This window comes from Pipistrellus hanaki (genome assembly GCF_964339955.1).
Source record: "Pipistrellus hanaki genome assembly, chromosome: 5".
NCBI classification, from domain to species: domain Eukaryota; kingdom Metazoa; phylum Chordata; class Mammalia; order Chiroptera; family Vespertilionidae; genus Pipistrellus; species Pipistrellus hanaki.
The window spans coordinates 6,834,088-6,847,255 of record NC_140507.1 but is presented as its reverse complement, the minus strand read 5'-3'; the positions used below and the strand labels follow the sequence as shown (position 1 = coordinate 6,847,255).

Genomic DNA, 13,168 nt, shown 5'->3' with positions numbered 1-13,168 from the left:
AAGCCCTGACCCTTTAATACAGCTCCTCATGTTGTGGTGACCCCAACCATAAATCATTTTCGTTGTTACTTTATAACTGTAATTTTGCTACTGTTAATGAATCGTAATGTAAATATCTATGTTTTCCTATGGTCTTAGGCTCTACAGCAGCGGTTCTCAACCTGTAGGTTCGCGACCCCCGGTTGAGAAGCACTAGCAGGGTCACCTCCTCGCTTCCTCCTCTTCCATTTCCCAAGGTTGCGCCCACCCCCCTGTCCCAGTCCTTCAGAGAGGCCTCCCCCGACTTCCCAGCTATGCTGTCCTGTTCTCTCCTCTCGATGATACTATCTGCGGTTGTCTTTCCTGGTTGGTTTGCTGGTTGACACACAGTCAGAGGTTAAAGGTTAAGCTCCAGGAGAATAAGCACTTGGCCTTGACCATCCTTGGAGGTCTCAGTGCGGAGGCCTTACCCGGCAGGGAGCAAAGGTTCCGGAGATCCCCATGGAAGAAGTGCGCTGAGGAAGAAGTGTAATCAGGCATAGAGGTGCCCACGAGTCTCCTCTGAACTGAGGGGCTTCCCCCACTGACCCCTGGCAGCCGGTCTGGGACCGGGCCCACCTCGCCTGGCAGACCCCGGCCATGGGCGTCTCGGCTCCCATGCCTGGGGAACTCTGTTCCCACTTCATGGTCCAAAGAACCATTTTCTTTCACTAACTCCCCCCCATACTTCACCCAGACTTCATACATGCAGCAGTCTTTCCCCCAGGGAAGGTGAGGGTCGGGAGTAAAAATGAAACACCGCTCAGTGCACAGGGCTGACCTTTGGCATCACAAGAGTGCCCGAGAGCTCGCCTGTGACCCCTCGGTTCATTTCAGTGACATCAGCACACGACAGTCTGTTGGGAAAAGCACACTTTTTTATTCATCCAGGGGAAGTGGCACTATCACAGTGTTTCAAACATATCTTAATACGTTTCCTCTTAGAACCTGTAGTTGCGTTAGAGAAATAAGCTTTGCCAGATACCCATTTCTAGCTTCCTTGGTCCTGGCTAGCTGGCACCTCTCATCAGCTTTCCCCAGGTGCCCCCTTGGCATCGTCTAAGCCAGAATGGAAAATGTGGGCAAGTGCACTGGTCGACAATGCTGCGCGCACTGGAGCTGGCTGGGAGGAGGGGGGAGGGCGGGGTGCAGCTGTCCGGGCGCTGTGTCAGGCCTCACTCTGCCTGGGTGCCCGCTGGGTGCACCTGGCTCTATTCCTGCCTCTGGCTTGACGTTGCCAGATGACCCTGGTCTCAGATCTGGACACTCCGCTCTCTGATTCTCGGTTTTCCCACCCCGGGGGCTCCTTCAGCTCTGATACCTGGACCCTGAGAGGTTCTGAGGTGCAGGCCTATTGACACTAGGGATTCTGCTCCTGGCAAAGGCCGTGGTGACTGCGCGGCCTCTGGTGCATCTGGTGGTAGATTTGTCTACAGTGAAGGGCCAGGTTAGCTCAGCCCCATCCAGCCACTGGGCTTCCCTGGGATTTCCTCCTTCGCTGGGCCTGGGGGCTCTCCCCTCCTTTCCTCGGCCCTCTCCTCCTTGTCCTCCTCTCTCTTACGTGTCAGACTGGAGTTCCTGCCTATGAGACTGGAAGGGCAAAGCCGGTCTTCACAGAGGACCAACTGGCACATCAATAATAGCAACAACAACAGTAATAATAACCACGGCGTCTTACATGTAAGGTTTTCAGTTGACACTTTACAAGAGCTTTGAAGTCCACCATCTCATCAGTCACGTGAGGGCCCCTCAGTGCGGACAGGAGGAGACCCTCCCATCCTTGTCCCTGAGTCCTGCTGACGGGGAGACAGGGCCAGAGCCCCCTCTTCCGCAACATGTGTCCCCAGCAAGCACTGACCCCTGAAGCAGGACCATTTCCCAACCGAACTCTTCCTGCCCCGAGGGACTCTCTGTGCTTACACTTCGGTTGCTCAAATCGGAGGATTTCAATCTCCCCTGGTTAGAAAAGCTGCATGCGGGGTGGAGGTTTTTAGTGGTCTTGCATTTGGCACTTGGTAAAGCCGGGGCTTCCAAAACTGAGAGGAAGGATCAATATCCCTTCCCCTGCCCTCACCCGCCCCCCAGAGAGAAAGAGCCTGGTCCTTCGGGCTGGCCGCTGCTGATCGGGGCTGGACTCGGGTTTGGACCCAGGGGTGATGGGCAGAGAGAGGCCTGGACTCCTGGGGGGACGAGGGAGGCCATAGCCCCTGAGAGTCCTTCCGGGGGGCAGGGGCCTGGCGGGCCGAGCAGGCTTGGTGCCACCTGCCTCTGCGCCTCCATCTTCCCTCTGCCCCTTCCTCCCTTCTGGGTGCTCTGAGCCTTCGATCCGCCGTCGGTCCGCTCAGACCCCCTAGGCTCGTCAGTGAGCCCTCAGGGCGGGGGTCTGTGTTCTCCCCTGGTCCCTACAGGGGAGGTCCCAGGAACGGGGGGTGGGAGGTGGCAGTTGATGTGAGGGGCCGAGCCTGAGGTGGGCAGGGGCAGCTGAGGTGGTGGAGAGACAGGGCCCCAAGGGCTGCTTTTGCTCACATTCCCAACATGGAGGACACTGTCTAGAGTCTGGGTCCTCGGGAAGCAGAACAAGAGCTAGCGAGGCAGCCGAGAGCAGAAGAGACAGCAGGAAAGCTCCTTCCTTTTCTGGCTGGGCTGGGCTTCCACGGCCCAATCTCCATGTCTGTGCCGTGGGGTGTGTGTGTGTGTGTGTGGGGGGGGGGGAGGGCGGGGGGACCGGAGCGCGGAGCGCGGAGTCTGCCCCCAGCCGCTCTCCCACCGCAGATGTGAGGCCTGTGGCAGGTCCCAGAGGCAGGGAGGCCTCTGCCCATCGGCTGTGGGTCCTGCTGCTCTGCCCTTGGGGGGAGGGGGCAGGAGTTCCGTGGACAATGTGAGGCCCAGTGGCAGTGCCGATGCACACAGGAAACCAGACGTGCAAGGAGTCTCTGCCATCATGTTGGCGCCTGGATGGCCCGGTAAGGCTGCTGCCCATGGCAAGAGCCTCTGAGAACTTCCCAGCATGGGCTCCTGCCAGGGCTGTGGGCAGGCTTGGCTTCGGGCCTTGCTTCCTGGGGTCACAGCCCAAGCTGGAGGGAGGAGAGGCTGGTGGCAGGGCTCAGCCTGGCTGTCTTCCCTCCCCTCCCCTCCCCATACCCACAGGACTTAGTTCCTGGGGAGGGAAGGGAAAGGAAAGAGCAGCTGTTTTAAATTTTGGCAAAACAGGCTCACCTTAGCCCTCGTTCAGATAGTTTTGCAATGGAACCCAGGGCCACTCAGGCAGGAGAAGTGGGGTCTGCAGGGGGGTGGGGTGGGGGTCACAGAGGAGGCCCGGGCCCCGGGGATTTGCCTGGAAGAACTGGGCGTCCGGCCCTCAGCCGCCAGGACATGCCTCCTCCCCCTCTCCCCTCTCACGCGCCCACAGCCTGGGTTTCTGCTGACACCCTGGCGTTTTCCCCTCACACAGAACCCTCCTTCCCCCTCACACAGGCTTCCACTCCTTTATTCTTGTCCTTCCGCCTTAAAACACTTTATTAGTCTTTTCTCTTAAAACTTTTAACAGCTTGTTCATCCAAACACGACAAGTCCACAACACAAGAACAACGCGGTAACACAGCAGCTCACTATAATGTACAGATACAGCGGACGGTGGGGTATATTTATATAATAAAAGATGAAAATAGTCACTTTCCATAATAAAAATAAGTTCTATTTTTTGTTTTATTTTACAATATACTTAATATTCTCTTCTGCGTTCCGCTCCAGGTCCCCGCAGCCGGGCTGGAGGGTGGCCGGAGGCAGGCCTAGGCGCAGGGCCGGCAGCCGCACTCCAAGTGTCTCTCCACCTCCTCCACGAAGGAGGAGCCGTCCGTGCACTGGAAGACGTACTTCCGCCGCCGGCTGCGGGTGGGCAGGCAGCACTGGGGCCCGCAGCCGCCGCGGCACGCCACCACGGGCACCTTGGAGGCCGTGGCACAGGACGCGTAGCCCTTCTGGCGGCGGATCACCTCCCGGATGACCTCCCCCAGGCACGGGTTCTCTGCGGAGGGCACAGCGGGGTAAGGTCAGGGCGCTGGCAGAGGGCTGGCAGGAACCAGGGCCCATTCCCAGGCAGCGTTCTGAAACTCCGTGGTCTTGATTCATTCACTCATCTGCCCCCCACCCTGACCTCCCCCCCCCCCCCCCCCCGCAGCCATCGCCCAGGTACTCGGCCACTCGGCATCTTTATCTCCCTGGAACTGCCCTCCACCTCTCCGTCCACCCGTCTGCGTCCCTCCCTTCAAGGAACTTGAGACCAAATTTTGTGTGTCAAACAGAATGAGGGCTAGCCTGAGGTGACCAGATGTCCTGCTTTTGGCGGGACAGTCCCGATTTTTAACAATTTGTCCTGCGTTCCGTGGCGTTTTAAAAAAAGTCCTGATTTTTGGAAAGATTAAATTGGGACTTTTTATTTTTTTATTTTTATTTTTATTTTTTTAAATATATTTTATTGATTTTGTACAGAGAGGAAGTGAGAGAGTCATTGATCAGCTGCCTCTTGCTCACCCCCTACTGGGGATGTGCCCACAACCAAGGTACGTTTCGTGCCCTTGACTGGAATCGAACCCGGGACCCTTCAGTCCCCAAGCTGACGCTCTATCCATTGAGCCAAACCGGTTTCGGCTAAATTGGGACTTTTTAAAGACGCATTGGGATATGGGACAAATTGTTAAAAATCGGGACTGTCTTGCCAAAAGGGGGACGTCTGGTCACCTTAGGCTAGCCCCATGTCAGGCAAACTGATTGCACCACGCCCTTAAAGTCAGACGAAATGTCAATGTTAGAGACAAAACCCAGGAGCCTCCACCTAGCATTGGGGTTTCTGGCTGCTGTGGAAAGCAGGAGGCCTGGCCAAATGGGCCCATGTTCTGCACTGTCATGGTGGCTGGAGCCCAGGGTTTAGGTGGAGTGGCTCTAGGTGCCCCATCCTTGCCCCACTTGGTGGTGTGGAGTCTGGACGCTAATGGTACCTGAGAGGGCTGGCAGGAGCACACAGCACAGGGGCTGCTGTGGCTGGGAGAGAGGGCTCTAGGTCTGCAGGTACCCTCTGGCCCCTGACCTGCCTCTTCTCTCCACCCCCGTCCTCCCTGCACTGGGAGCGCCCCTGCAGCGAGGCCCAAGGCCAGCAATGGACACAGCCGGATGCTCCGCCACACAGCCTCGGCTTCCTGGTGGCCCGGTGCCCTGTCTTCCCTGCCTCTGCCCAGGCTGGGAGGAGTCCAGAAAGAGCTGTGAGCTCTGCCCAGATTCTGGGGACTAATGAGGAGAATGTTAAGCTGGATATGGTTTTATAAGTGACGAGATTGTCAAAAGGTCCAGAAAGAGACTAAGGAGGACGAGGGTGTGGAACCTGCAAGACAGCAGCGATGGGCAGTTGGGTTGGAGGGAACTGAGAGCTGTCTGTATTGTTCTGGCAATTTTTCTGTTTAATCTGAAGTTATTTCAAAATACACGAATAAATTTTTGATTAAGTGTGGTAGTTCAGCTGGGTATAAAATGTGAGTCCTTCACTGTCTAGGAGTGTGGTGGAGGGAGGGAGAATTCTCTTTCTCTGCAGGTTCTGACTTAAAAGGTCTCCAGTGGGGCCTGAGACCGCACTTCTCCACCCTCCCAGGTAAGTCAGTGGTGCTGGTTAGACGTCTACACGTTGCGTGGCTAAGTCAGGGATTAGTTTTGAAAGCAGGCATTTCAAGGGGGCAGAAAGAAGGAAGAGTGGAAAGGAGATTGTCAGAAGAGAAATGGGAGGAGAGGAGAGAGGTTAAAGGGAGAGAAAAGAGGGTAGAAGGCAGTGGGGGAGTAGAGAGAAATAAGGGAATGGAAGGAGGGGAAAGGAGTGAGGCGAGGAGAGGGAAATTGGGGTGGGGGGGAGAAGGGAGAGTATAGAAGGGAAAAGGTATAGCAGAGGACAGAGATGGGAGAAGGAAGAGAAAGGATATGAAAGAGGGAAGAGGCAGGAAGAGAAGTAATAGGGGGAGCAGAAAGAGGTGAGAAAGGAGTGGAAGGCAGATGGGAGAAGAGAATGGAAAGAGGCTGGAAGAGCGGACAAGGGGGAGAGGAAAGGGAGGGGAAGAATAAATAGGAAGGGGGGATTGAAGAAATATGGAGAGGGGAGAGGGTGTAGGCTGGGGGGATGAAAGGGGAAGAGAAGCAGGAGAGGGAGCAGGAAGATGGGAGAGAAGGGGGGGGAGAGGCTGGGTCACGCAGCCTCATGGTGGCACACGGCAGGCCTACCTTGTTCACAGTGCTCCCCTCCGAAGCCAGGCTGGCACAGGCAGTAGGGCTCCCCTCGGTCTGAGACGTGGCACTGCCCGTGGTGGCATTTGAAGGCTGAGCAGGCGCTGGCGGAGTCGTTTTTGTGGTCACACAAGGCCCCTCCGTAGCCCTCGGCACACTTGCACACGTAGGAGGGCCCGGTCCTCACACATTTCCCGTGGTCGCAGCTGTGGGCAGACGAGCGGGTGAGAGGGGAACCGGAACGTGGGTGCCGCAGGAGGTGTCTTCCTCCATCTCCGGGCTCAGACCCAGGCCCAGCTCTGTGGGACAGTCTCCATCCCATACTCTACCTCCAGCCCCAGTGCCTGAGCATCAGCCATTCCTTAGACACTCTGTGGAGTCCAAGGGGCATTGTCCAATGTCCACGCCGGCTGTGGCCACCACGTGGCCGGCTCAGAAGTCACGGAGCCCAGCGCAGTCACTGCTGGGGAGTGTCTCCACATTCTCCAGGCATGCCAACTGACCTATAACCTAAATGCTCACAGTGCTATTGCCGTGAGCACCACCAGGCACAGCCACCCTTGCTGGTGCCAGGCAGCCAGCATCGCGCTGGGCTTGTCCCTCCTGCTGCTCCTGCGCGGTGGTCGCCTTCTCCACGTGGCGTGGGGGTAGGAACGGGTCTAATCTATGTTCTAACCACGGGCAGCGCTGTCTCTGCTGGGGCAACGGCCAGAGCGGGGTTCTCCGCAGACGACTCAGAGCCACACACTGCAGAACTACGCAGAGCCATCGGCCCTCATTGCCAATTTACACCACAACTTCCCAGCTGGTCAGCCGACCCAACCAGTCGCCTTGGCTGTGGTGCTATTTCTGGGTGATTCAGATTTCTTAGCACTGAGATTCTGGGCCTCTCGTTTTAACCCTAGGCGGGGCACAGCGTAGGCCCTCAGGGAGTTCTGGATGAATGCCAGTGATCCCGCTATGGGTATGCACACGGGGTCTTCTTGCACGGGCACCGGCTGAGGGGGGCAGCTGAGTCTGGGCTGGAAGTCCCTCCTCCCACTGGCCCAGCTGAGAGAGTGCCTGTCTGCCCAAAGGGGTGCCTGTCTGATTCTCAGGGGGGCAGGTAGGTGCTCTGAGTAGGCCTCCTGGGCAGGTTTAAGCTCTGTACTCCTCGGCAGTCACACCAATGCAGGTCCAGCCTACAATTTAACCACAGCCCCCCACCCCCCAGCTGCCCTCAGGGCCACTTCTCAGGTGGGGTGGGGGTGGGGGCAGGGGCGGGGGGCACTGACCTGTGGCCCAGGCAGGGGTCTGGGGCCTCCTGGTCACACAGCGGGCCGGTCCAGCCAGGGTGGCACTCGCAGACCATGCTGTCCTTCTCCACCGCGCGGCACAGGCCGTGCCGGCACACCGTGCAGGACTTGCAGCCGGGCGACACGCCCAGGGACTGCGGCGGCAGCGCCTTGAAGTCCTGCAGCTCGTTGTTGATGCGCACCTCGTGGATGCAGCCGTGGAAGCCGCCCAGCGGCCGGTCCGCCCCCTGGCGCAGCGCTGAGAGGCCCGTGGAGGTCGGGATGCCTGTGGGCGCGATGCCAGGACAGCGGCCTGAGACCCTCCCCTCTGCCAGCCCTCCCCTTAGAGCGAGAGCGCACTCTTTCCATGCCCCTGCTAAGCATTCACAGCCCTGGCCTCTGCTGTGCCAATGGAGGGAAGGGGCCGACACCTGGGATCCTGTCCACACAAGGACATGTGCCCATTGTCCTGCCCTGTGACTCAGAAACTGGAAACGTCGCCATTATTTACGTATAGGAATTATCCCGTAAAAGTCCATTTTCAGGCTCCTCTAGAGCAGCGTTTTTCAACCGCTGTTCCGCGGCACACTAGTGTGCCGCGAGATGTTGCCTGGTGTGCCGTAGGTGCAGACAAGACAAGAATTTTATAATTTTTCACTATTTTGTTTACTTAATATTTCATAATAAAGTAATTATAAAATACTTTCTTTGTGTTTATTTGATTCCTATTCAAGAGAATTACTTTATATATAGTCAATAAAGGCACAGAGTTAAATTTTTTAACATTTTCTAATGGTGGTGTGCCTCGTGATTTTTTTCATGAAACAAGTGTGCCTTTGCCCAAAAAAGGTTGAAAAACACTGCTCTAGAGCAGTGTTTCCCAACCTTCTCTCATGATGAGAATCACCTGGTGGAGTTGTTAAAACACAGATTCCTGAATCCCAACTAAGAAGTGCTAAACTAGGATTTTTGAGAACATATAGGTAAAATTGCATACCTAACTTAGTGCTCTGTATATAACATCTGTCTTAGAGCACTAGTTAAGTATACAATTTTGTTTGCATACCATCCTTTCAGAACTAAAGCCCAGGGCTACATTTCAGGCCAGGGTCTGCCAGGTGGGGCGAGGTGGGAGGGGGGTGGGGCTTGGGAAGGCACTTCTTAATCTCAAACATCAAACAGGTTCTTCTACATACATCAGCTGAGCCTCAGGGAATGTGACCTGGGCACAGGGAATGTGACCTGAAGGCCAGGGATCGCAGGGCCTGGACCCTGCCTCCATCTCCACCATCTCCCCCTTTTGCCCCCCCCCCCCCCCCCCTTGTGGTTCTCAGAAGGAGCCCTGCGCTCTCTCCTCTCCTCTCCTCTCTTCTCTTCCCCATGCCCTGGCTAACTATTCACCCTTTAGGGATCAGCTTGGTTGTTACTTCCTCCAGGAAGCCTGCCCTAATTGGCTTTGCAGTGGGCGCCTACATGAGCACAGGGGAACCCCAGCCAGAGGGCCCGTGTGCAGGTGCCCGAGCACAGAGGGCAGGTGAGAGGTGGGAGTGGTGGGGGTGTCAGGGGAGGGGGCTTTACCTCCAAGGTAGAGGGGGCTGTTGGTGCCCACCGCCGGCTGCTTCTGGAGCTTCCCCAGGCTCTTGGGGGCTCCTTTGTCCACCACCAGGTTCAGGGTCTGGTTCAGCATCACCAGCTCCACGCTGTGGAACTGCCCGTCGTTCACCGTCTCCACGCTGGGCGGGAGAGGAGGGGAGACAGTTGGCCTCGCGCCTCCCACAGCGGGCTCCGGCCTCCGAGCTTGACTGCCATTACCTGCACTTCATTTTACTTTTTATTTGCAAATAAATTTAAACTTACATTTTATTTGCAAATAACTTCAAATTTATATGTTGCAAAATAGCCCCGTTTGCTTTATCATTTTTTTCTGTCTCTCCATCTCCACACATGAGCACACACATACATACACACACACACACACACACACACACACACACACACACACAGCTTTTCTGAACTATTTAAGATGAGTTACATTCCTGTGTGGCTAAAGACAGGGATATTCTCTTCCGTAGCACATGGATGCCATACGTGTGAATAATCAGCCTGTATTCTAGTTTGTCATTGGTCCCTATAAAGCCTCTTATAACATTTTTTCCTTCCAGTACAAGACCCAGCCTGCTATCTGCATTCTTTCCTGCAGAGCTGAGCCAGCTCCACCCTCAGACACTTCCCTTGTTTTTCTGCTGCACACCGTGGGGACCAGGATGTATGTAACACCTGCTCCTTCCCTCGCTCCGTTTCTCCCTAAGTGTCAGTGAGGATGCAAGGCCAGCATCGTCCTGAGGAACACTGCACACAAGCTGTGGTGGCGTGAGGTTTATCTTTTCCTAGTACATGTGAGTAGCAGTGACCTCAGAGGTACAGTGGCACTAGCTCGTCTCTGTCCCACCTGAGTCCTTCTCATCTGCCTCCAGTTCTGCTTTGTTGTTTAGAGCCGTGGCCTTGGAAGTAAACCATCAGCAGAAGGAAGCGTGGCTCTGCTGCAAAGGCAGAGGAAGAGCGGGAAAACCCCATCGGTGACCCGCCTGCTGTGACTGCACTGCAATAGGAGCCCCCCAGTTAGCCCCCTGGAGGGATGCTCAGGGGTTTGGGGGCAGGAGGGCTCTGATTCTTCCCCGTAACCCACCGGCCAGAGGTGGAGGCCACAGGAGGGGCCGGAGCCGGCTGGGTGGCCCTCTGGATCACACATGAGGACAGGCGCTGAGCAGAGCAGCCTGTCCAGTTCACCTTCGCTTTTAACAACAATGCTAGGCATGTGTTGAGCACGTGCTACTCAATGCTAAGCACTTGACCTATGCTCCCCACGTGGGAGGTACCACGCTTTCTCCATTCTAGAAATATTGTAAGAGGCTTAGGTGACCCTGCCAATGTCTTAAAGTGGGAGTGGTAGAGGCCGGACTTAAACCCAAGCCCCCAGCCCCGGGACCCTATGCCCCTGGGGGTCCAATAGTCATTCTAGGTGCTGGGCTTGCTCACCTGGATGCTGTTGTGACCAGTAGGTGGCGACAGTGTCACAGGAGGAAAGTGCTGGGATTTTAGCAGCCTGCACTGCACACTGCTCCCCACCCCCCACTTGCTGGACCAGGGTGCCGTGGACTGTGTGTGTGTGTGTGTGTGTGTGTGTGTGTGTCTGTCTGTCTCTGCCTCACCCTTTGTGCCCCAGCACCGGGGAGGGCGGGCCTGGGTGGGAGCCTGACCTGGGTTCGAATCCCAGCTCTCCCACTGACTGACTGGTGTGCCTCTGGGCCAAGGACTTCGTCCGAGCCCCAGGCTTCTCATCCCTGAGACAGGCGTGACGCTGCCCGCCTGGGCTTGTGGTGCGGATCCAGTGAGACGAAGACAGACCTTGGCCAAGGATGGGGTTGTGGTCATTATGACGCGGGGAGCATGCGCGGCAGGCTGGACAGCGCTCTCACCCGCTGCTTTAAAACGGCAGCACTTAAACACAGGCTTTACACACAAACCCTGCATTTCCAGCTGCTCTCAAGAATCTGCATCTCCACACGGCAGCCTCTGCTGGAGCCGAGGGCAACGGTCCCTTTGGACAAGGCTGGTACCCTCGACAGTCCCCACCACTCCCTACTGCACACCAGCTCACGTTCCCCACGTCTGTCACCTTAGCCCCCTGGCCTTCTGGGTAGGAAATAATGCCTGAGGCCCCTCTGACAAGTCTGGGGACAGATATGTCCCCGTTCCAGGCCAGGGCAGGGCTTGGGTGGGCTTTTCTGTGTGTGGGCCCCGGGCCTGGGACAGAACCTCAGGTCCCCTCCCCTCAGGCGCCTGCAGCTGGCAGAGGAGCAGGGCCAGGGCCCTGCACGAAGGAGGCCACGGACTGGAACCTACGGAACCGGCACGCCTGCGACCTCAGAGATGCGACTGAAGACGAAGCCACGTTTAAAAAGCGAGCAATGCCGAAACCGGTGTGGCTCAGTGGATAGAGCATCGGCCTGGGGACTGAAAGGTCCCAGGTTCGATTCCGGTTAAGGGCATGTACCTTGGTTGCTGGCACATCCCCGGAGGGAGGTGTGCAGGAGGCAGCTGGTTGATGTTTCTCTCTCATTGATGTTTCTAGCTCTCTATCCCTCTCCTTTCCTCTCTGTAAAAAATCAATAAAATATATTTAAAAAAAAAAAAAAAAAAAAAAAAGCGAGCAGCCTTCAAGTGGATGCAAAGCAGCGTGCCCAGCAACAGCACGGCCGGCACCCTGATCGTGTGAAAACCAGGGTGACCGGGAAGGACTGGCGCTTGGGGACGGCTGTCCTTCACAGCCGTCTGAAGGTCACCTTGGGAGCAGGCCTGTCCCTGGAGCTCTGGAGCACCAGGGCGCCCCCCCCCCCCCCCAGATGCAAGCTAATCTCCGCATTTTCTCTCTTAAACTAATAAAAGATTAGGGTGACATTTCGAAAAGGGCATCTCATTAAGCAGCCATGTCCCCGTTGGAGCGCGGGCTCCCTCGGTCCTCGCTGGCCATTTATCTTATGGAAATGAGGTGCCATCTCCCCTCCCGGGCCTTCCTCTCCTGCGTCTTCCTCCAGCCCCCTTCCTCCGCAGCCCCTCCTCTCCTGGGGGAAAGGTGTGTCTGGGTTGGGGAGGGGGGGTGAGGGCAGCGAGAAGAGGCGCCCTGGCACTGCCTCCCAGGGCGGGCGCAGGCGGGCGGGGGTGCGGTGGAGCGTGCGGGTCCTACCTGTACACCGTGGTGGGCGGGGAGCTCAGGCTGTCGTAGACCAGCCGCACGTGGCCCTGGTACAGCTCCAGCGCCAGGGGGTCGTTGTCTCCCTTGTAGAGGAGGATGCCGTTGTCCTTGTCCGTGGCCACCTGGGGAGAGGGATGCCCTTAGGCTCCCCTCAGGGGTCTGCCCTCCCCAGCCTACCTCCCGGATTCGGCTTCTAGGTTAAGGTGACCAGCGGGACAGTCCCGATTTTCAACAATTTGTCCCGCATCCCGCCCGCGGCGTTTTAAAAAAGTCCCGATCGGGACAAACTGTTAAAAATTGATGGGGACTTTTTTTTTTAAAACGTCGGAGGACGCGGGACCAATTGTTGAAAATCGGGACTGTCCCGCCAAAAGCGGGATGTCTGGTCACCTTTTTCTAGGTGGCATCTTCTGAGCGACCCCCGGCATTCACGTCCCCATTCCTTCCCCTCTGGACCATGAATGGCCAGAGGTAGGCCTCTGCTCACGCCCCAGCAAATGCTGCTTCTGTGCAGCACACGCCTACGGAGCCCCCATCACATTATGTTCACACACCCCCCCCCTCCCCCCCCCCCCCCTCCGCAGCCGTCAGGAGCCTTGTGCTCGGGCTTAGCGCTCCCCCTGGTTCATGGTCGCACCCAGTGGCTGCCAGTCGGCCTCGGTCTCTGTGTGAGGTGTGAGAATAGTTAGACATTAAATGCTAGCAATCACCGTTGGTTCGGTTTATTATGGACCAGGCACAGTGCTAAGAGTCACCTGGGGAGTTTTTTAAACATCAGTGTCGGCCCAAACCACTACACGTGAGTGTGGGGGTGGGGCCCACGCAAGGACCATTAGAGAAACTCTGGGCGATTCTAACGTGTCGC

The 13,168-nt window shown here is 56.8% G+C and overlaps 1 protein-coding gene across 1 annotated transcript in view; it reads right to left on the bottom strand.

The window, feature by feature from the left end:
• Nucleotides 1-3,503: 3,503 nt before the first annotated feature.
• The window catches only part of SLIT3 (slit guidance ligand 3), a 496,706-nt gene continuing 487,041 nt past the window's right edge, over nucleotides 3,504-13,168 (bottom strand). The window contains exons 32-36 of the mRNA XM_084884010.1: nucleotides 12,295-12,425; nucleotides 9,129-9,283; nucleotides 7,551-7,836; nucleotides 6,274-6,482; nucleotides 3,504-4,042 (exon numbers count right to left, since the gene is read on the bottom strand). Of these exons, the coding sequence (XP_084740136.1) occupies nucleotides 3,807-4,042; nucleotides 6,274-6,482; nucleotides 7,551-7,836; nucleotides 9,129-9,283; nucleotides 12,295-12,425 (1,017 nt within the window). The 3' untranslated portion in view covers nucleotides 3,504-3,806. The remainder of the gene's footprint in view (nucleotides 4,043-6,273; nucleotides 6,483-7,550; nucleotides 7,837-9,128; nucleotides 9,284-12,294; nucleotides 12,426-13,168) is intronic.